This window comes from Vulpes lagopus, chromosome 1, assembly GCF_018345385.1.
Source record: "Vulpes lagopus strain Blue_001 chromosome 1, ASM1834538v1, whole genome shotgun sequence".
Lineage (NCBI taxonomy): Eukaryota > Metazoa > Chordata > Mammalia > Carnivora > Canidae > Vulpes > Vulpes lagopus.
In genome coordinates, this window is record NC_054824.1 from 68929738 (window position 1) to 68953526 (window position 23789).

General features: G+C 45.4%; 1 protein-coding gene across 4 annotated transcripts in view; it reads right to left on the reverse strand.

Annotated features, from left to right (window-relative positions):
• The window catches only part of ANKS1A (ankyrin repeat and sterile alpha motif domain containing 1A), a 181622-nt gene that overhangs the window by 28993 nt on the left and 128840 nt on the right, over positions 1-23789 (reverse strand). For all 4 annotated transcript variants that reach the window (XM_041757646.1, XM_041757639.1, XM_041757632.1 and 1 more), the window contains one exon: positions 862-928. In XM_041757646.1, the coding sequence (XP_041613580.1) occupies positions 862-928 (67 nt within the window). The remainder of the gene's footprint in view (positions 1-861; positions 929-23789) is intronic.

Genomic DNA, 23789 nt, shown 5'->3' on the forward strand with positions numbered 1-23789 from the left:
TTCCTCAATGACAGGGAGAAGCCAGGCCCCATGAAGCTGCTCTCAGCAGGGGTTCTGACAGCAGGGTGGTCTACAGATGCTTAGGGATAAGGTGTGAGATTTGCTTTAGCTAAGAGGCACCTTTAGAAAGGTCACCTCACCTGAGAAAATAACACAACCACAATTCCATTATCAAAGAAAACAGCTCAGATATGGCCTCTCTAGCTGCCTGCTTCAAACAAAGGAAAATGAGGCAGGCCTCACCCCATAGGGCTTTGAAAAGAAAATAATGCCCAGAGTAGCAGTGATCTGGAGTAAAAATGATGAATGACTAAATAAATGTAAAAATGAAGAAAAAGACGAGGACCGGCAAAGCCACTCCCTCTGGGTGATACAGGCTAACAGTCTGAGCCCACTGATCCAACCCAACACTGCCACTGCCATGGAGCAGGCAAACGAGAGCCACTTTCTCACGAAGGGCTAGTGCCAGAGCTGTCTGGGAAGCTGGAGAGACCAACGCTGAGGTACACTCCAATATGGGCCAACTGGAAAAAGCCTATATTTACAGAAATAATTATGGATAAGTGACAACCTTTAGAGAGGGGGGGGGGGGAGAGGGAGAGGGAGAGAAACTTTCCTAAAAGGCCCGCCAAAAATGCAATTTCCCCTCCAGTATGTAAAAAGTGTCATAGCCCTAAAGTAACAGCTCAATAGGCTATATAGACACATGAGATTCTGAACTGCAAGAGCATGATTCGGGGCTGAGGCTGACCTCTCTCTCACACACCAAATGTCTGTCTTCTGAGTCAGAGGAAAAAACCCAAGCCAGAAAAGAGTCAAAGGTCTGTATTCCATGGCAAGAACGGCTGCTTGGTACAATACCTGAGATCTTCTGCTGTTCCTGAGAAAAGTCAATTCCTTCTCCAATAGAGCTCATGATTTTCTCAATCTGAAACAGAAGAGGAACAAAGAGAGGCTGTCAGGTTCAGGTTAAACATTGCCAGCTCACCATCAGCGCCTGGGGCGGGGGTGGGAGGGTGGGGAAGCCCTCCAGGTCTCTTCCAGGGAATTCCAAGGTCCAGCACCAACCTGTAAGGGACTGCCACACAGATCAAGGCTGTTCTGTGACCACAGCCTAACGGGGGGTGAAAGACACACTCTGAAGAGAGGAAGTGGGAAACAACCTGTGCTCAGCTGCTGGAAATGCCAGAGAATCTTCCTTCCAAAGCATTTATGTATCATTCCTTGCAGCAGTTCCCCCAGCCCAGCAGAGACAGGGCACTGGGGCCAACAGCAGGCCAGACCTGGCACATTTCACTGGTCACACCAGAACTTAAATTCCATGAGTAGAGACTTCACCAACTTGGTCTCGTGCAACACCCCCAGTGCCTAGAGCAGTGCCTGGCAAAATCCTAAGGATCCAACATATAACTGATATTGCCTGACTGCTGGCTCTGAGGTCTGACAATTTTGAGAGCTGGGACCAGCAGAGAAACTGAACACAGGAACCTCTTAGAAGTCAAAGGGAGGTAGGCATGATTTTTTGTTCCCTGAAGGTACAGACACGTATCCTTCCTCTGGATCGCAGCAGAGAGAGCTGGTCTCGAAGTATCCAATGTCTCTGGCATTGCCCCCTGTGTGGACCACGTGTTCCAGCCATCTGGCTTTGGTCACCCTGAGTCAGATCCAAGACACCCCACTCCAGGAAATCTGGCCAGGGGCAGGACAGGACAGTAACAAGGAGGCCACCTTCTTTTCCTCTCCTCCCCCTCTTTTGGGTTTGCTGTGATAATGAGCTCATTTGTAGCTTTTTTTCAAAAAAAAAAAAAAAAAGAAGAAGAAGAAGAAGAAGAAGAAGAAGAAGAAAAAAAAAAAAGAAACGAGAACCTTTTGTACCAGAACTTGGATGCTTTTTCCCTCAAGTGTAAGTAAGGAGCCTGGGTCTGACAATCAAAACAAACAAACAAAAAACCCAACAACTTTCCAGCCAGCCTCCAGCTGGCAGATAAAGATGGCACATTTGACACCTAGCAGAAGAGCACAGAACAAGCACCGTTGTTCCCTTTGCAGCTGGGAGCTGAGGCTATTTTCCTCCAGCCACAGAAATGACTGCCGACCCAGCAGTCACCTGATGGCCTGTTGACAGGCATAGTGAACTCCATCCCTGAGCTCAGCAAGAGCCAAGAGAAACACAACACATCTGACCTATGGAGCACAGGGAGGTGTGCCTCTGCTTACTGGCCCCAAGTGCAGAGGCTGGCAGAGAAATGGGCGGTACCACAGCAGGTCTGCCCTGTCCCTGGAAGATAATGCCCTCCTCCTTCCCTTCCTACTGTATCACTTTCTTTGGCCTCCCCTGCCCCCATTTCAAGAGCTGCCTCCTTCAACGGACAGCATGGTGCAATGTCCACCCATGTGGACAGGCAAGTATGTTCACCCTTTCCCAGCCTCAGTTAAATCTACAAAAACAGGAATGGGTCTTGCCTCCGGTAAGTGGTTGTTGTATGGATTAAAAGTAGCATCTGGCCAAAGACCTGACTTAGTAGATACCCAGTAAAAGGCTCATTTGTTTTCTACTTCCCTTCTGTTTTTCTCAGAACTCTAATCTAGTAAGATCTTGTTATTTTTTAAATGTTTTTACTTGTATGTTTTGACAAGTCCTACATCTATATGTTCAAAGTTCAAAAGGTACAAAGGTTATTCAGAGAAAAACCTCCCTATCTTTATCTCCCAGCTGTCTGGTTCTCCTCTCTGCAGAAACTGGTATAACTAGTTTCTTAAGTATGCTTCCAGATGACTGTTGCAGTCACATGTAAGTAAACATATAAAGATATTCTACTCCCATAATAAGAGGAGGTCTATATATGCTGTTCTGCATCTTGTTCTCTGATAATACATTGGAATTCTTTCCACAGTTCATAAGAACATCTTTTTTTTTTTTTTCTAAATGGATAAGGTATGTCTTCCAGTGTGTGGCTATTTATTTAACCAGTCCCTTGGTGGGCACATGTGTAGTTTCCAATCTTTTCGATTCTCAACAGTGCCATGACTATTCTGTACACATTTGTAGAACAAACACATGCAAGTGTATCTGTAGGATAAATCCTAGTTTCTCTCTTGACAGTTCTTCCAGGCACAAAATCTGGAATTCGCAGCAGGGACCCCACAAGTCATATAATCTCAACTCCAACTCCATGTCTAATTTTGCTAAAGGCCTTTTAGAGATGGGACACTTGTTATCTCTCATCAGTTTGTCCTATTTGCAGAAAGTGCCAAATTTGTAACATCTGTCTTTTTACAGATTCAAACTTTTTTTTTTATCCAACTTCAACCCACTGGTCTGGTTATTCCCCTAGAGCACCTCCTCTTTCACAGGGAAGGCTTAGGGATATTGGTAGACAGCTTTTAGTTTTATAGACCAAGATGCTCCCCCACCCAGAGGCTGCACTGAAAAGCCTGGGTTACTCAGATCACAGAACCCTCCACACTGGGCAAAGAGCAGGTACTCTGTAGATATCTGCTGATGTGCCTTCCTTGCCCTTTTCTATATTTATGGGAGAAAATTAGGGTCCTCGGAGGGCACTTGGGTGGCTCAGTCAGTTGGGTATCTGTCTCTAGATTTCGGCTCAGGTCATGATCTCAGGGTCTGGAGAGATTGAGCTCCAAATCTGGCTCCACAGGGAGTCTGCTTCCCCTCCCTCTTTCCTTTGCCCCTCCCCGCCTGCTTGTGCTCTCTCTCAAATAAATAAATAAATCTTAAAAAAAAAAAAAAAAGTATGGTGGTCCAGGTGAGAAAACTTTTTCCTACATGGTAGTGGGAAGGGGATAATGGGTCCTTATCCCTGGAATGGCTCCACCAGGCTATGGATCCCTCTTTCAGGCTAAAGAGGGTGTAGGTGGGAGGATCACCACTGCAAGAACCATGAGGGTTAGAAGAAAGCATGTTTTACTTGCCCTTTTACTCCCTCAGCTTGGCTCTTCTTAAATAGGCAACCTACGGAATGAATGAAACAAGTAGGATGGGGGGAGTTTCCGCATACTTAGAGCTAGTAGTGAAAAAGCTGTTTTCCCAAGGCCATGCAGAGTGTCAAGGGAGAAAGAGTTGAAATGGAGGATGATCCCAAGTAGCTTTTCATATAAAGTCAAGTCACCTACAGTACATATTTCATTGTCCTCATAATCCCCTGACATCCAAAGCACCTGCAGACCTAACCAATCAATGCCTCCTGGCCCAATTCATGAGATTTTGCCAAAGGGCCTTTTGAAATCACAATGAACAGAACACCCTGCTGCTTCTTTGCTCTGTTTCCTTCCTGCCTGCCTGCCCCAGGAGTCACTCTCACACCAACTACAAAGGGCTAGGGACAGCCCACGTTTCCACAGCCTACCCTCTGGCAGGGGTATGCAAGGACACTCACAACTGTTTCATTGAAACTGTACACTATGCTTTGTTGTCCTGTGAACTGTAGTAGCTAAGTCAAACTGAGAAGATTCTAGTTTATAGAGGAACTAGGAGTACTCAGCAACTTATTGACAGTTTATAACCAAGCACCCCTTCCTGCCTTGGTGGAGACACAGGCCTAGGAGGAATATTGGTAGTGAAGGGGTCCTATTTGGGCAGAGACTGGCAGATGCCCACCCGGACACTAGAAGCACTGAGCTGTCTGGGGCTGTGATCCTACCCAGCCCCTCAGTCTGGGCTGGGGACACAGGGAGAAGCTGCACCTCACTTTCTGTCTCTGCCATACCCTCCATGGCCTAGAACCAGTAGAGACAGATTATGGTCACTTCAGTCTAGACAAAGAGGAGCTGTCACAGAAAAGAGATTCCATTCTGATCTATATGCTTTGTGTAGTTTCACCATTTAGGCTTGAGTTTAAAACCAATCTGATTAGGCTGTTTTCCCAGAAATGTTCTGCAACTCAAGGAAGAAAGAGGCAGGTGGAATGTCATGGAAAGGCACAGTTCAATGTTCTCTTTACTGTTATGTTGGGGGAGAGATAGACAATGCCCACACTTTAATATTGCACTTCACATAAGCTCTATAGGGAACTTATTTGTGTTTGGTAAGGTAATGCCTGAAATTTATTACCATGATGGATGCATGTATTTTAAAAATGCTTGGAAATATTCCATTTCAGAATGCATTTAGGATCAGACTCTTCCCTCCCACCCCCACCAGGGATGTATAATCATATTCCCCATGTGGCTGAAAAATAAGAACAAACACTAGAGATACTGCTGTTCAGGTCTGCTGACATGTGCTTGTTTAGAACACAGGATCCTGGGTGCTCAAAAGCTGGCAATGGGAGGTGATATTCTATACACAGATAAAGAGGCCTCCATACCCTATCACTATGCCCTGGCTTCCAGGAACAAGTCAGATTATACTAGTCTTTTTATTGGCTATCAGGAGTGAGGGGAGGGAGAAGACAGCTGTTGGGGACAGAAATACTTCTCCAGGCACAGGAAGTCCAGAGGAGGACCACAAGCCTTGGTGCAACTTGGTGCCAAGGCCTATGTGAAACCTCCCTTCCGGAAGGTGGGACAAGTTAGAAGCAATGGCTATACTCAGGGGCTCCCATTTGTGCCATAGTCAAATATCAGGACAGCAGCAATTAGTCTGGTCAACATGCCCGTAAGTTTGGGGCTAATGTAGAGGAGAAAGGGAAAGGAATCGCCTTTCTCCTATCTTCTTTTGGAACAAATGGGAACACAAAGGGAGGGGTTTCTGAGATTCACCAGCCACATTTGGCTCCTGATGTCAGACATTCCCTCCCAACCCTCTTTCTGCTGCCTGGGTAGTTCTCAGCTCCCTATGACTCTCCTACCAGTTGGAAAATATGTACTAGTCCCCTTGGGCCTGTACCACCAGAGCTGGAGACTCCTTCTACCTCTCCTTCTGTGCCCCAATGTTTAATATATTATTGGCTCAGGAACACACTCTTGTTTGCACTGTCACTTCCCTGATTAACTGTTCTATGATGTGTCCCAGAGACACATAGACTATAGAATCACTAATGGTAAGGACCCGCATACTGTCTCTTTTAGATTCCACATGGGGCCATGCACAGAGAGAGCTGGCCCACTGGAGGTGGCCAGTGACAAAGAACAGCTACACTGTTAAATGCCCACGTCAGGCTAGTCACCTCACTATTAGAGTAGGAAGGGAGAGGCAGCCAACACTTCTGGACCCCAGCCTCGATTCTCCAACTTCCCTACCTTCATGTTTCTCTTTCTCCAACTTCCCCAGGTTGCTGGCACAGCAATCTCACACCCTCCAACTACCAGCTGGCCCTTTCCCTCAAAAGTCCTGCAGAGCCTCAACTCACTGCCAAGCAAACGTATTATCCCATTTTTCAGGTGAGGGAATTGGAGCTTTACTCTGCGGGCAGACTCCCAAATTCCTCATGGATGGCACAGCTCTCACTTCTGCTAAGTGCCATCAGTGGCTGAGCCTGCTCCCCCAGTGAGCTTGAGTTCCCGGAGCGGGGTACCCAGGGGGCAGGCTCTCTCCTCCGGCCAGATGGCGTTGCTTGGACAGCGCTCCCCATTCCCAGGAGCACAGGGCTAAGGAACTGAGCCTTAACCATCTCCATCTCTCTGGCTGCTGTGTCCGTGCCATCAGGTGACTGATGACGTGCAAGTCAGCTGGCTCGCTCATCCAGCTGGGCAAGGAGCCCTAAAGATTGCTGACAGCTGCACTCCTGGGCCCAGAAACCACATAAGAATTCATCACCATCTCTGTCTTATTGCCTCTTAGCAGCAGACGGACTTGCGGCCTAGAGTGGGCTTTGATTCCACATTTGAAAAAGGGTCACTGACCAGGGTCTGAGGTTACTCTTTTCCCTCTCGCCCCACCTCCGAGCAAATTACACACAGCCGCGGGAAAGACAGAGATGGATTGAAGTAAATTATTTGTCCTGATTTTCTAACCTTGCCAACTGCTTTTAGGAGAGGGAGGCAGGAGAGGATGGGGGAGGAGAGAAGAGGGCAGGGAATGAATAAAAGTCTGCCAACAGACACAGGGCCGCCTTTTGAGGCAGGGAGGAGGCAGAGGTTGTGGTGGCAGCTCTGCTAACAATGAGAGACTTCTTTTCCGCAGAGCACATTGTTAGTGGAGGCTTTATTTGTCTCATCTCAGGGGAGCACACAGATTGCTGCTGTATTTATTGTTGTACCCCTACCCAGCCTCCACTTGAATCCCCTTTACATTATTACTTTCCTTCTCAATCCCTCACTTTTGACCAGGCTGGGAGACCACAGAGTGGTTCTGTTTCAGAAGTGTTTTATACTTGTGTTGCTGACCGTCTCACATTAAAGCCGGTGTGCACTTGCCCCAGGCTAGGCTGGTAGGGATGGGAAAGCCAGAGACACTCCTGCTTCCCCACTGCACCTCAGTCCTCAAACCCTCTCTTCCTTCCTCATTCCTACCTTTCACACATCTCTTGGGATACTGACTGGGCCTTGCCCTCCAAAGTAGCTCCCACTCCACTTCTTCCAGCACACTCCAGACCTGGCATCTTTGACAGGGAGGAAGACCTTATGGGCCAACAAGCCTTGCCAACGACCTTCTCATCCTAAAGCAGCCTGCTACTCAGGCATTCTTTAACTCAAAAGCCCCCAAGAAGCTGCTGAAAGAAGAATACAGTTGGGAGACCTAGATTCCAATTAACTTTATTATTGCTTGCCACATAACTCTGGGTTATGTGCCAAATACTGGCTTTAATAAATGGGATGAGAATCTGAAAGATTAATGAGGATTATGTATCTGAGTTCTATTCTGATCTACTTTCTATCCAAGAGGAGGCTTATATTCAGGGAGTGGGGAGGAATGAGGAGGAAGTACACACACCTCAGAGACTGCAGTTCTCTCACACACCAGGCAACCAGCTTCGAGGACCTTCCTTGGTTTTTCTTTCACTATCACCAAGTAACTAACCTTCCCTTGCTCTCATTCTTCCATAATCGAATTTCATGATTGCACGCAGGCTGCACTGTCAGCCTGGCTATCGATTAAACCAGCCCAAGGAAAACACTCTAAATTTCCATTCAGAATGGATTTCCTCCCTAGTGTGGCCCGGGAGAGGGTCCTACAACCACCGGCTCCTCAGATTCTGCAGGGGAACATCTGGCTCATAATATGAGGGGAGTCAGATGTAAAACTTGGGAGCACCAAATGACATACACTTAAGATGTAAAAAAAAAAAAAAAAGGGGTCCCTGGGTGGCGCAGCGGTTTGGCGCCTGCCTTTGGCCCAGGGCGCGATCTTGGGGAGCCGGGATCGAATCCCGCGTCGGGCTCCCGGTGCATGGAGCCTGCCTCTCCCTCTGCCTGTGTCTCTGCCTCTCTCACTCTCCCTCTCTCTCTGTGACTATCATTAAAAAAAAAAAAAAAAAAAAATTATAAAAAAAAAAAATCCTATATATTTAATACACTACCCGTACCCATCAGCTGCCCTAGATTTTCGGCAAATCTGCAGATTTTTCTGTCTCTGATGCTACAAAATAGGAAGAAGTTAGATAAATTGACAGAATTCTCAAAATTCATTTTAAAGCACTAGTTAAAATCCTTCAGATAAGCCTGTTAAAAAACAAAATTCAACTGAGTAAATTTAAAGGTCTAATTGGCTTTACTAAATGATTCATGAATCGAGCAGCATCCCATCTAGCAAGTAGGATGAGAGCTCCAAAGAGCTACAGGAAGGGAAAGGATTTTAAAGACAGGACGAAGAAGTCAAAAAACAGAAAAAAGGATTATTTCAGGTAAGGTCACCTTCTTTGGGGGACCAAAGGGTCTTGACAGGTAGATTACCTTGTCTTTCTTTGGGGAATGTCATAGGTTAGCTTATTGGTGCTGACCAGAAAAATTCCAGACTGATCCATTAAGAGTACATTTCTAGAGGAGGTTCAAAGTGCAATTAGGTTAGGTTAATGAAGCCCCAGTCTATGGGCAGCCTGGGTGGCACAGCAGTTTAGCGCCTGCCTTCAGCCCAGGGTGTGATCCTGGAGACCTGGGATCGAGTCCCATGTCAGGCTCCCTGCATGGAGCCTGCTTCTCCCTCTGCCTGTGTGTGTCTGCCTCTCTCTCTGTCTCTGTCTCTCATGAATAAATAAATAAGATTAAAAAAAAAAAAAAAGCCCCAGTCTGGTGACCTGGCCCAATGGATGCCATTTTGGGCCTGCCTGTGGTTTTGTTTTTAACAAGCCTTACACAAAAGCACACACACTGCATTGATTCCATTTATAAAGGTCTAGAACAGGGAGAACTAATCTATGAAGATGGAAAAATTTCAGAAGAGTAGTTGTTGGGGGTAAGGGAGTGGTAAGGAGTACCTGGGAAGGGGCATGAGGGACTTTCTGGGTTTATGGCAATATTCTGCATCTTGATAGGAATTTGGGCCACGCAAAGATAGTTATCTATCAAAACTCAGGGAATGGTAGAGTTAAGACTTGCGCATTTCACTCTGTATACATTTTACTGCCTCTCCCCCCAAACCCTATGAACAAGTATCTCTCAAACTCTAGTTAGCGGTACACATGGTTAAACTGTTTAGGGGTGAAATGTATGACGTCTGTAAGTTACTCTAAAGTGCATCAAAAAATAGGCAATTTCTAAGTGGACTGGGGGATGGGTTGATGTGAGATAAAACAAGTATGGTAAATTGCAATTGTAGAATCTGGGCTCCGGGTGGTGGATATACAGGTATTCACTATTTGAGTCTCTTTCAAGTTTATGCAAGTTCAAAATTTTTCAGAATAAGAGACTGGGAAAAATATTTCTTTCAGGATCACATCTTTTAGAGAACAATAAATTTTAAGATCAACACTGATGTGAGTTTCATCATTTGTAATGAACTCCACTCAACATGCTAATAAGCAGAGACATTGCCCAGCAGGCAAAGGAAACAAACAGAAAGGAATGTGGGAAAGCTGACTTTACCATTATTCCGTGTCACCAGGCTTTCAGGGTGAAGGGCTCTCAGCACAGCTTCTCTGTTGTGGTGTGGCTTTCTCTATTCTGGAACCCAGGCTAACCCCAGTCTTGACAGTCTGAAAGCTCAATTATCAGTGTTCTCAAGGATGAGAGCAAACCCTGGGAAACTGGTTCATATTAATCTGACTCAAAAAGACCCTGATCCCTCCATCGCTGACTTACATCGGCATGATAAGTAGTACATTAGAATACTCAGCTAAGAGAAGCACTTGTATCCTCTATGGCCTGAATCAATAAAATGAGATCAAATCCGCCCTCAGAACACTGACAGGACAAGGGAAACGGGGGTGGATTGTGTCGAGAGCTTACTTACTAGATGATCCCTTTCCTACTTCGGGAGGTCGTCTTTCCTGAAAATCGAATTCGGGTGCTCACAGTAAGGTATCCTTCTCCTTGGAAACTGTTTGTTTTTTTTTTTTTAAGATTTTATTTATTTATTCATGAGAGACACACAAAAAAAGAGAAAGAGGCAGAGACATAGAGGGAGAAGCAGGCTCCTTGCAGGGAGCCCAATGTGGGACTTGATCCCTGGACCCAGGATCACTCCCTGAGCCGCAAAGGTAGATGCTTAACCGCTGAGCCATCCAGGCGTCCCTGAAAAGTACTTTTGATCAATGTTACCACTCGGGCCTTCTAGGGTTGTTAGGTCCCAGGGCCAGGTTCTGTCAGTGGGGGCACTCTGCTCTGAGCATTGACTGAGTACCCTGCCAGTGGTTTGCTTCATCCTCACAGTCAGCCCAGGGTAGAGCTCTCATTCTGCCCACTTTACAGAAGAGGAAACCAAATATTTAGAGAAGTTAAATAATAACCATGGTCAGAGTTCTAGAAATACAGAACCAGTGCCCAACTCATTATCTTTCTAGCTCATGCTGTCCAGCTTACTTAAGGCTTAGCTTCTGCTCTATTAAAGCTCAGGGCACAATTTCAAATACACAGACTGGGAAACACTAAATGGGGTTTGCACAGTGGAGGAAAGAACCAGGACTTTGGAATAAAAAAATTTTTGAAGATCCTCTTAAAATCAGTGGCAGAACCTTAAGTCATTTAACTTCAATTTCCTCTTCCATTAAGTGTGGAAAAATTCCTCATATATGGGATCACTGCCACGAGCAAACTACTTGACCCTTCTTCAAGCCTCGGTTTCTTCAAAGACAACATGAAGATATCAGCACAGGGCCACTTCACAGTTCTGGGACATTGTACAAGAAGTCTGGTTCCCAGGGGGAGCTGTGATGAGGAGTTCATTTATTATGATACTTGAGCAAGCTCCGCACTGTCTAAAAGAAATGGGGTCCTTGTGTGATTCATTCTTTCCCATCCTGTAGGTGAAGACAAGCTTCTTGCTACTGTAAGCACAGAAAATGAGATTGCTCCTTCTCCAAAGGCAATGTCTGTCTGCCCCTGTTACTGGGAAGCTTTGGTGTCCTTGTCCTGGGGCCATAGCAGAAACTACCAAGGAGCATTGTAAAATTAAGTCCTTGGAAAAAATAGGGTTGAGCCTAAGAGTCATTTAGATTCCACTCTGGAACCCACTTGGCCAGATGTAAGGATTGCTTACATTGAGAAATGTCTGTGGATCTTATAAAAGCACAGATGCCAGGCAAACAGCCCAGACAGTCCTACTCTTGCTCATTTCAGTTTATAGAGATTAGAAGGGGTTTGCACTCATGATTCATATTCATCTGGTTCCAAAATAAGCAGAAGTCTACCTTAAAAACAAGTTAATCAAAACCTAGGTTCCTCTGTTTTGTTTTGTTTAAAAAAAAAAAAAAAAAAAGAAGGGACAAACCAGAGGGAAAGGGCTTCCTTCTGGCAGAAAATGTTTAGAACGTGCTGTGTGAACAATAGCTCACTTCCTGGACACTCAGCTGGAGGCTGCTTCTCCATTCAGGACAAAACGTTTCATGTGAGGGAGGTGCCGCTTTTCTATAAGGGAGCTCTTTGGCAAGAACATGGAGGACCCAAGACAACACTGGAAAGAGGAGAGGGAGGGAGAGGAAGCAGGGTCTCAACTCAGCCTGGCAGAGGTAGAGGTGAGGCCTAGAGGCCATGGTGCTGCCGGCATGCTCTGTGCCTCTGAGGAAGCTGGCCCCCGCAGGGCAGGGTCAGCAGGCAGTAAAGACAGGCAGATTGTGGAATCAGCAGGGCCATCTGCAACAGAACTAATGACATCTACCTCCCAGGTCCGTTAATGACCTCTACCTTGCTGACCGAAATGCACACTGGCTATTCCCCTCAGTAAACTCATGCCCACATTCCCAGCCCGCAGGATTCTCCCGAGCGCACCTGCAGGTCTTCTGCTTCTACCCACTGGGTGTACCACTTACCAAGGATCAGTTGGGATCTTTTCCTAAACTGTTTAGGACGGTTGTATATTTGTTGATGAAAACAGAAAATTTAATTAAACATTACATAAATGATGGAATGAGCACAGAAATAGCAGTTTCTGTGACAATCAAGTGGAAGCTTTGAAGAGAACCAACAATAGAATCATTTTTAAAAATATGCTCTTGGATTAGGCATCGTTGGAGAAATAAACTACAAAACATTCTAAAAGGATTCAATACTCCAATTGTTTCATAAATGGCTAAATTCTTGCTTTACTTTTAAGAAATGTGAGCTGGAAGTATTAACCAGTGATGTTTTAGGAGTGTGATTCATGGAACAGAGTGGACAGAGAACTCCAAATTAGCAGGTCAACAGGGGAAGAAAAGTCTCCAGCTCCACATCAAAACATGGGGACTCCCACCTATCCGTTTTGGGTTAAATTAAAATGTTTGTATTCTCTTTAAAAGTGACTTTCTCCTTTAACAGAGTTTTGTAATTACTCCCGTCCCAAGTCTTCAGGTAGAAAGCCTCTGTGGGGAGCCAGCAGCAGTGCCCAATAAACACTAGCGCATCATGGATACTGGGAGCCCGGACACACCGTCATTCACAAACTGCTTTCATTATCAAATAAGTCTAAACTACCAGAGACCCAGAACCCCTCTCTGGCTCCTTCTTCCTGAAAAGCCTCTCCAATGAGGGCTGGTAAACAAACCCAGGTGAATCCCAGCGTACTCTCAGCCCTTCCTTCTTCCTCACTGCAGTTCCTGTTTGCACAATGCCTTATGCTTCCACTAATCACTGCCAGGGGCCAGGGCCAACCAGCTAGGGCCGTGTGAGTTACAGATCAAAGGCAATAGCAAGTCATGGCCTCTTCCATTCTATCAACTCAGAGGCTACCTTAGGCAAGTCAAATTTCCAGCCACCATTCACTTGCACACAGCACTTGGTAACAGAAACTCCTCCTGGCAGCCCAGATCTCAAACTGGGAGCTCTGAGACAGAGAGTCACCAGGCTAACTAAGATCCTTCCCCTCCACATGGTACCCTTTACCTACCCTGAGTCTTCCAAGTCTTTTACATGTTTTCTGAAGCTCAAGGGCATCCAAGGTCACGCTAAAGTAAAAGCCTGAGCTAGGAACTAGTCTGTGCCCTGCCCTACCCATCAGGGAGTCCAAAAAACTATGGGAATGGCATCCTTATATCCCCCAAGTATACTCATGGGGGTAAGATATGTGGAAATACTCCATGAGAATAAGTACATGGAGGATGATTACTTTCTGGGTAGGAAGGCAGAATTTGAGACCAGGGACAATGGTGCACCTGGGATATCTGACCCTGGTCGGAGGCCTAATGGTGGTGTCTACCTCTTACCCCACCCTACCTACCAACCTACATCCCTGCTGCTCAAGAGATACCAAGCCCGAGCTGGGCAGGCCTCTTGTCTCTCAATTTCTCTGTGGTCCCCAAATCCTCACCCTATGATTCTGTTCAGGACTAGCTCAAGTCATCCATGCTTATCCACATTATGTGCAGTCTAACATAAACAAGTTTTGGGGGTCAGAGCAAGGCTCTCTCCTTGGATTGTCCCTCTGGCAAAATACAGAACCTACCTGAACCTCGTCTATAAATTTGGATGATGACACCTGCTTCACACTAAGGTATGGGGATTAAATGTGGTAACATGGGTAAGTGTCTGGCACACAGCAGGTGTTTGAAAAGCACAGTTCCCTGCCAGCACCCTTTCTGGAGTAATTGCATCTAAGGTCATTGTTTTAGGATCTCTGGGCAGAGGCAGCCCAGCTATACTATACTAATGCAAACATCTCACATATAGTCTGAGGATGATCCCTGGTCCTTCAACATGTGCACGCCACGCCCCTTCAGCTCCTTCTGTATTTCCCATGGGGGTTCCTAGCCGGTACCCAGCACTGGGCGGGTGTAGTCAATACCCAGTGGAAAAACAGATGAAGAGCTTTTAAAGTGGTTACATCTAACCGATTCTTAGGGAGGGATGGGTTTAGAACAATCCATCCCTCTTGGATCTGAGATTTTTTTTCCCCAAAGAGAAAATGAGAGGAGGAAAGTGGTAGCTTTCCCAGATATGTGGAGTCTTTCCACCCAACATGCCTCCATCTGCACCCTCACTGTCTCACTGCTAAACTCCTCAGTCAACAACCTCTATTATCAGTCCTAGGCTGGCCTCCACAAGTAACTGTGTTCTTTCCTCTTGAAAAAATGAAGTATTTCTTAAATTCCAAAGGGTCTATTTTATAATATTATGATTTCAGACATCAGGAAGAAATAACTCATCCATAAGCCCACCACCCACTGTAGGAAATAGAACACGGTCACTAAACAGTATGCCTTTCCTAAGCCACTGCCTCCCTTCCATGGTCCTCTGGGCCATGGGCCTCTTGGATTAAATGCTATCACCCCCTTGGCTTTTCTTTGGAGTTTGCCATCCATGTCAGTATTCCTAAAGCATGTCAGTTGCCATCTCACTTTCTTGGCCTAGCACAACTTGATATCCTTGAATTAGCCCAATAAATTCTGAGACGCTGGCTCAAGGTCAGATGCTCTCTTTGACTGCAGGGGGAGTGGGAGGCCTTGGAAAGGATCCAGCAGCTGAAGAAAGAACACTGGTAAAGGGAGAGCCATAAGCCCTTGCTTTTCAGTGGGCTGGTAGGGCAAGGTCACAGTCTTCTGGGACTCCTGAGAGAAGCTATTCCCTATATGGGCAGCAGCATGAAACTGTGTGGGCTAAACTTACATGTTCAAATATACAACCACATCATATAACCAGAAAGAACACAGCCTTTTCAAAACAGTCTCACTGAAGACTGCTTGCACCAGAAGAAGCCCTGTGGACTTGCACTCTTGGGCCTGTTACCAAGGGAGCTTTGCAATTACAGAGTGCACAAATATTCTCAGGAAGATCATCAATAAAAGTGGCATACAGGGAGAAGAAAGGCAGAAAAGATGGACATGCTGTACTCTCCACATTGCAAAACCTTTGGTCTGGGAGATCCCCAGGCCACCCACCAAAGACCATCTCTAGCCTCAGCCTGCACCGAGATTCCCGAGCAACCACAACCAACCAGGCTCAACTCTTTTGGAAGCATTTATCACTGCCAAGAACTGTTCTCTAGGGGCTTTGCATGCAGGCCCAGGAGATAGGGAGCTATGCATAGCCTCAAGACAACAACCTCATGAGGAAGAAGTCAGTCAGAGGAGCCAAGGAAAGAACTGGTTTATTAATGTTTGAGTAATACCCAGGACAATTATTGCTTTAAATATTTCCAATAACTTTATAACATCTCCATTGTTGGCCACTTATTGGCTATTTCTTCTGGCCTCTGAGTTTTCCATTTTTGTTAACAGCAGTAAAAAGAGGACTGTGTGGCTATTTCAGTTATAGCAAAACTGGGGAGACCCTGGAAAACTTTGTCATTTCCTCATAGAGTGCTGGAATAAGACAAGAGAGGGAAGAGACAGAGGGCAGGCAGTCTAGCCTGAACAGGCGTGCCAATCCCTTAGGCCTAGAGGAGAGAATGAATGGGACAAGGAGAAGCTTGTTGAGGCCCCCAAGAGTTCCTGGCAAAAGATCAGGCAGGGGTTCCAGGAGGGGCTTCCTGGTGCTACCATCAACTGACGTACAGGATACTTTGTCATCTAAGATTCTACCTCTTATCCAATTAAAGGCTTGGGCAACACATGAACTGGTGTAGAGAAAGTGTAAGTTTAGACTGAAGGAAGTGTAGTATCCACTGTAGCCATGATCAACAAGAGATTTGTTTTTCTCAAATGTCTTTGAGCTCAGGCTGTCTGTGTGTGTGTGTGTGTGTGTTTCTGTGTGTGAGCACATGCATCAGAATCTCAAATATGCTCCTACACAGTTGAAAATAAACAGGATGGTTCTAGTCAAAACTGTGAAGTACAAAACTTCTACCCTCTTTTCAAAAATGCTTTGCTCCCAGAAGTGGGAATAAGTGAGTACAGCTGGTACAAGGATCAACAAACTTAGCCGTCTGGACTCATCACCATGCCAGTGGTGACAAAAGGACAGGAAGACATGGCTCTCAGTTTGGCAAGTAAGGAAACAATGGCTTGGAGAGGCTAAGTAACCTGACCAAGGCAAGGAGATGGGCAAGACAGGGCCTACAACCTTGCTTCCTGCCTCTCTGCTGAGATACCCACTGATTTTGCAAGTTGGGGAAGTGTCAGAACATGGAGCAACCTTTGGGGAAGATACTGAAGCCCCTAGAGGCTGAACTCTGAAGGCAAAGGCCTCAGGTAGAGATAAGTGTTCTTATCCTTAAGTCTCTGCATCCCTGGACACTTGCCTCTGGAAGGAAAATGGCTTCTGGGCAGAGTGCTGCGCTGTCTCACTCCAACAAGGGACACAGGGCAATGGTCCCTAAACTTAGCAAGTTTGTAGGCCATTTTCCCTCCTAACTGGGATCAAGGGAAAGTTATATGGTTGCCATTTTATTTCTCATGGTAAACAAGGACTTTAGAAATGAACATGATGGAAGTACAAAGAGAGCTTTATGACAGAGCAGTTCTTATCTTGATTGTGGTGGTGGTTATTACATGAACCTACTACCTAATAAAACCATAAAGAACCATACATGCATGTGTGTGTGCACACATGAACATGTCAAACTGGTGGAATGTGGGTAAGGTGTGTGGATTATATCAATGTCATTTTTCTGGTTCTGATATTGTATGAAGGTTATGTAATATACTACCATTGCAGAGGCTGGGTGAAGGACACTGGGTAAAGGATCTCTCTGTTATTATTTTCACAACTCCCTGTGAATCTATAATTATTTCAAAATAAAAAACTTGAATATGGGAAAAAATTAAGTAGGAAAATTATCCCCTTCGTTTTATAGAAGAAAGGACAATGAAGCACAAAAAAAGAATAGACATAATCTGAATAAAGACAGCTGGTAGCCAAACCCTATCAGTGCTACCATGACATTCCTCATTGTCTTTAATTTTTTCCTTTTATCATTGACCGGTCAAAACTGGGTTAGGACTACCTCAGTAAGAGTGCAAAATTCTAGTTCCTCTATCCTCTGCAGCCTGGCAAGCAACCACAATGGGCCAACAGATCCACCCAAAGGGAGGCCTGGCACACAGCTCCCTTTCTTCTCAGCCTGGCTGGCTTCTGATCATTCTTTGAAGCCAGGAGACTAGAACCCAAGAGTGGGCAAGTCGAGAGTGCTGTTCGGGGTTGGGGGAAAGGGCATGTTAGGCTTTGCTGACAAGAAATTTAAGTTTCTCTTCTGCCTTCTACTCCTCTTACCTAGAATCCTCTGCTTTGCCTTTTCATCTTTGCACAGTGCCAGATTTTTTTCATTTACTCTATCTTGCCCTCTCTCTGGCTCAGACTCTAAGATCCAGAGTATTCTCACAGCACAGTCTCCCTTCCTCCTTTTTTTTTTTTTTCCCTTCCTCCTGACACCATCCTTGGCAGCTGCTTTTAGGTCCCCTCCAGGACCGGGACCCCAGGAGCAGGCCTGTCCCAAGAAGTGCCCAGAGGGATAATGGTGGTGCTCCACAAAGACCTCCTGGGGGGGCGGGGAGGGGTGCATGCAAAAAAACCTGGGACCACTGATGGGTGGTGTCACAGGTACCATCAGTACTGGCCTATATTCTCTTGGCACTCATCATTTCTGAGCCCACTTCATCAGAGAATGTGCAACCACAAGCACCTGCAACCCTCTGTGGATTATCTCTGGCCACCAGAGCCCTCCAGGCCCAAATCCTGAGTAGACTGGAAGTGCCAGGGCAGTAATGTCTTGCCTCTCTTCCAACTATGGGGACAGCTCTCACCCAGACTGACTGGAGGTAGTGAACACCCTTGCCCCCTCGACCCTCCACTGGGATAACTGAAGCCATCTGTCAGAGTTTCCCAGTGGGGCTGAGCTGCAGGGTTCGGAGAGGTAACCCCAAGATCACAAACCTTTTCTTGCTTTCTTTTCTTTCTCATGACCCCAACCCCTACCAGTGCTTCTGGAGATCACCTCCCAAATAAACTATTTGCATCTAAATCCTGCTTTTGAGGGGGAACTCAACCTAAGATAGATGGTCACAGGGAACTGCAACAACTGGGAAATTAGAGCTAGCTTCAAATATGAATGAGTGTTATTTCTGTGGGTGTCTGAAGGATGTAGATCTGTGTAATGAGGGAAATTGCCAACAGCATGGCCGCTATCAGATACTGGAGAAAGCTAACAGAGGGGAAAAAAAAAAAAACTATAAAAACTTGATTTGCCTGGTTAATACTCCTAATAGCCATTTAAAAGAACTGCTTTTCATCTGCCTAATTACTGCTAGCACACTAACTACCACGGATATATTAAATGTGTCAGATAAAACTTGCACTAAATTTTATTTGATTACTAATGTTATACAACCCTACATTAGAGGAAACTCTGCCAAGACAGCTCTTGAAGCAGTGGTTGTCAAACTTCGGCACCAAGGGAATTGCCTAGAGAGGCTGTTTTTGGTTGCTGGGCTTCACCCCCAGAGGGGTCAATTCAGTAGTCCAAGATTCTCTTTTCTACTACGTCCCTATGTGCGGTCTATACTCACACCCTAAGGACCACTACTTGAAAGTGCCATAAATGAGGGAAAGAACTATGAGGAGTTAAACTTTCCATTTGGCATTTGCAACAGGAAGGGTGATCATCTGTTTCATGAAAACAGGTGGAATCTTCTAACATTCTAGATCAGTCATTGAACCAACAGATTTGGTAGGCTGACAGTTTAAACCAAAAAAGGTAAAATGAACTGTTACTCAAAATCCCAGGAGATCTGGGTGTGTTCATTTATTCAACAAGATCTGGGTGTGTTCATTTATCCCTACTCTGTCCCAAAGATGTTGCTAGGCAACAGAGGTCTGGGCACTGTCAAAGGTCTTGCAAGACTCTGGATAGGTCGCATCCTTTGTGGGCCTCAGTTTACTAATCTGTAAGGAAAGGAACTACTATTTGGGGAACTATTTGGCTCAGACATTTTACAATGAATGAAAGCAAGCACTGGGGCTCAAAGCAAAAATGTTCTGCCCGGCTGTCTGGGCAGCATGATGAGAAATGTGGATAACATCTTAGCTGCTCCAGGGGGCTGACTGTGACAGGGCAGGGAAAGCCCTCACAGCAGTCCTGGTCCTGAGATCCTTCTGGCTGGTCAGTCCAATTCAATTCAACAAATGCCCCAATTCAAGGTGCTGCCAAGGTAGGTCAGTCCTATGCCCCAAACCAACCAGGGAACGTAGAAGCACCCAGCATGAAATCCGTGTTCTTAAATGGTACTCCCCTGATATAGTGTGACATTTAATCACTCCAACTGCTGAGGGGAAAACTGGAGCCTCTCACTAGAATTAAGGATCCTATGATAACCTCCTCAACTGTGGTTTTAAATGAGCCTAGCATGAACAGCTTTCCTGCTCTGAATGCAAAGCAGGATGCAAGTGGAGAGAGGTGGGGCAGCCACCTGTGAAGGGCAGCCACTGATGACACCACTATATTTCTGAGAGGCTGGGCTTTTGAACAAATCTCCTGATGTGTCCTAGGCAAAGCACTGACCTTTCAGATTCCATGGGGAGAGCCTGCCGGAAAATTCTCATTTTATTTTATAGAAGGAGAAACTGTTACTCAGAGATGGCCATAATTTGCTCAAAATCACCAACAGATCAACTGTGAGACTGGGAAGAGAGGTGAAGTTGTCTGATCTCTGACAGACCCAGGATGGCAACCTCTGGCCGGTAGGTAGCTAGGCTTGAGGTAGAAAGGAACTCAGCAAAACAAACAACTACCCTAAGACTCATATGTCAATGTGGCATTAAGATTAAACATGTAGAAATGGAGTCTGGCAATGGCTGCCTCAAGGAGGGGCACCTTGGAGCTGGGGCACATTTATCCACCTGTGATTTCAACAGTCCCTTGACAAGCCAACCCAAAGAAAAGATTCTTTAATGTATAAACAACTAACGTTTTCTTAGTCTTACATCCGACGTAAATAAAAGCATATCTAGAAACGATTTTTGTTGATCTAACACATAAACTTAAGTGAAAACAGTGAAGTATATCATTAAGACAAGCCTCTGCTTCCAATCAGACTGCTGCCTCCAAACCTTCCTTATACAAAATTCAGAAGCCACCCCTGATATCCTTCAAGAAAGTGCCCTAAGAGAAAGAACTGTGTCCTTATCTATACCTCCTGTACCCAACACCTAGCACAATGCCTGACACGTAGTTGGCATCTTATAGCAATCTGCTGATAAAGTGTACCTTCTCGCCAGCCTGGATGGCCACAGGCAGTGTGGCTAGGAACAGGCCTCCAGGGAGGCCAGCCCAGACTATGCCTTTTCATCTGTTACTCATGGCAAGACAGTTCCTAAGCAAACATGTTCATGAGGGTAATGAGTCCCACAGGATTACTACCACCCAGGGAACGTGAGTGGTTTCGTTGAGCTGTTCTAACACACCACCTTCAAGTTTCCACATCTGTGTTTTACCTCATTATGCTAGGATTTGGGAACGGGGCTGTGACTGGCCTCTGTAGTCCTGTGATTTTACAGGTGTCAATCACACTCTCAGCTCAGGCTTCCTTTCTTTGAATGTGGAGCCCTCACCTTTGTAGATTTGATTGCCTCTCACTAAGCTCCCCTGATTTATGATGCTGCATCCTTTCCCAGCTCAACACTGAAGAAATATAGACACAATTACCATAGTGAATAAAATTTAGCAAATGATGCAATGACCCAAGAAATGTCAAGCCTACAAAGACTTGGGAATATATTTTCATTAATCCAAGTAGGAAGCACTGTCTAAACTAAATTCAGTAAAGTGTGCAGCCCCAAACTTGGTAGAGGCACACAATGCTCCCCAAATGCAGGTGGCATTTTCCGCAAGCTGTGTCAAGACCCAGTAAATGTTGCTTTGTGTACTGACCAACCAAAGGAACTGGGGATGTTAACACCACTGATGACTTTGAATAAAACACCAAATTAGTGGACCTCTTTCCCAGTTACAGGGTCTGAATAGGCAGCAAAATCCAGCCTGCTTGGGCCCACCCTAGCAAGCGAACCCTTTCCAGAGCACAGAGAGACGTTAAGGCATCTCAGCCTGAGGGCCAATAGACTTGTTCTTCACTGAGATCAGTCTCTGTTTCCACCCTCAAGGGCCTGGGACATTATACATTGAAATCTTTGTCAGCAGTGAGACAAATGCATCCATCACTAAGCTCCGGCCTTAGAAACTGGCAGTTTTCCAGTCGTTGCCCAGGATGAATAAAGGCCAAATCTAATTGAACCTTCAGGAGGAATTTAGCAGAGAGAAACAGCATTATCTGAACTGGAGCATGGCCAGATCTCTGGGTTGATACCCCAGTGGGGGAGACTCATCAAAGACCTTATTTCTAAATTAGCAGCAATATTTCTGATTTTTAAAAAATGGGCGTCGGGAAATTTTCTCTTTAGCCAAATCAATTCCACCAGCATTCATATATGTCAGAAATGCTAACTTAACTCTTCTGCTCTATCGAGTAAGTGCCTATAAAGTCTGTAAATGGCTTTAAACACACGGACCCAGCTAAGGATTTGTTTAGTTATGCATTCACTCTACCGCAGCAAGCCCTTCTGGAGACTTATAGGGACAGATGGAGCTACCTGGGCAGAAGCTGGTATTTTAACTGAAATATCCCATATCTGGTTTGGTTCTTTTCTGTTCTCAATCTAATTTAAAAGATGAAGGGCCAAGAACAGTCCAAACCTATTTTTGTTCTTGACTTAAATATATGCGATTTGAAAGTAGAAAGGGTTGTAACATCCACTGTGACATTTCCAAGGGGGCTTCTGTTCTCAACATTCTTTATAAATGTTAACTAGTTTATGTATGAGAGGGCAGGCAGTAAATGGAGTTAGCTTAAAACTTATACTGGCATTTAAATGTCAAATTCAACCCTCCCTTTCAAAAATCAAAATGTTTTAGTAAAACATTTTCAACTTAAATTAAGGGGAGGAGCTAATCTATCAAACTGAGAAATCCACAAAACATTAGCAATAAACCTTTTCTGAAACCCATAAATTTCTATGCTCTCATCTGTGAAGCAAATTATATCACATATTTTCTAGAATCCCTTAGTGGTAGTGCAAAAGGCCTATGATTTATTACTAGAGAATGAAAAAGAAAATTCAAAATTTAAGGGGGAGATGGAGAAGGACTTAAGTATTATATTTCCCTTGAGAAGAAAAAGAAAGAGATCTATGCCCAAGCACGGCAAAGTCTTTAGCAATCCAAACCTTGAGCTCTTTGGAGTGAACATGACATTTTATGGACTCAGGACCTCCAACATCTGAGGTCCTTACCACTGGCTCACATTTCTAAGTGCCCATTCTGGGAAGGGGAATCTAAGGGCTTGTAAAAATGAACTGTGATTACTATCCTTGAAATGTCTCTGATCCCATTAGGGAGATAGGCCATGCACAAAAAAATAAGATCAGCAATGCCCATAAGTGCAAATCGGTGCCTTGAGGAGTCAACAGCCAAAGGGGATGCCTCTGCGATCTTGAGGTGCCCACGGGTGGGTTTGTAGTAGAGACTGGACCTCCTTCTCTCCATCAACTGGGCTCTCTGGTCCCTACCACTGTTCATCAGGCTAACTCCTTCTATCTAAATGCAGCCTACCCCACCTCTCATCCCTCACAGCACTGTGTTCTTTAAGAGCATTTGTCTTCATTTGTGAAATATTTTTGTTTGTGCTGGTTTAACATCTATCTTCCCCTTGGACTGTAAGTCCCTCAAAAGCTGAGTGTTTGTTTGCCATTTCACTTCTGTGCACCCAGCTCCTAGACCAATCTCTGCTGTGCAACAGGCTCTTGATAATGTGTTGAATAAATGAATGAGCGGGCCTTTAAGGAAGGGTAGAATTTCAATAAAAAGACGTTGACAGCCATTCCAGCAGGAAAAAAAAGGTGTAAACCAAAATGTAGAGGAAAATTGTGGGTAAAGGAATTGCCTGGAGCCAGGAAAAAATAGAGTGAAGATGAGAGAGAAAGCCAGGTATAGAAGCTGGACCCTGGGGTCATTTTCTCTGGAGTACGATGAACTCTAGGCCAAAGAATGTGGACTCTGTACTGCAGCAATCAGGGACCAAAGGTGGTTTCTAGGTAATACAAACTATTCAGGATTGTGAAAAGCAGCCACAAGTAAGAAGGACTAGAGCAGAAGCCCAAAGGTGAGCAGGAGAATCCCAAGGAGGCAGCTGTTGAGGGGGTACCAGGACGGTGGGTGGGAATGGGAGAGATCGTGGGGAGAAACCTGGTCACTGATACAAGAGGGAAGAAGAGGAAGAGTTTCGAGTCCAGGGCAAGTGAGGGTTTTAGACACTCTTTACAGGGCCTGCTAGGGGTCATTTATACAACACAGGCTTTCCTAGTTCCCATCTCTCCTATTGACTTCAAGTGAAAAATTG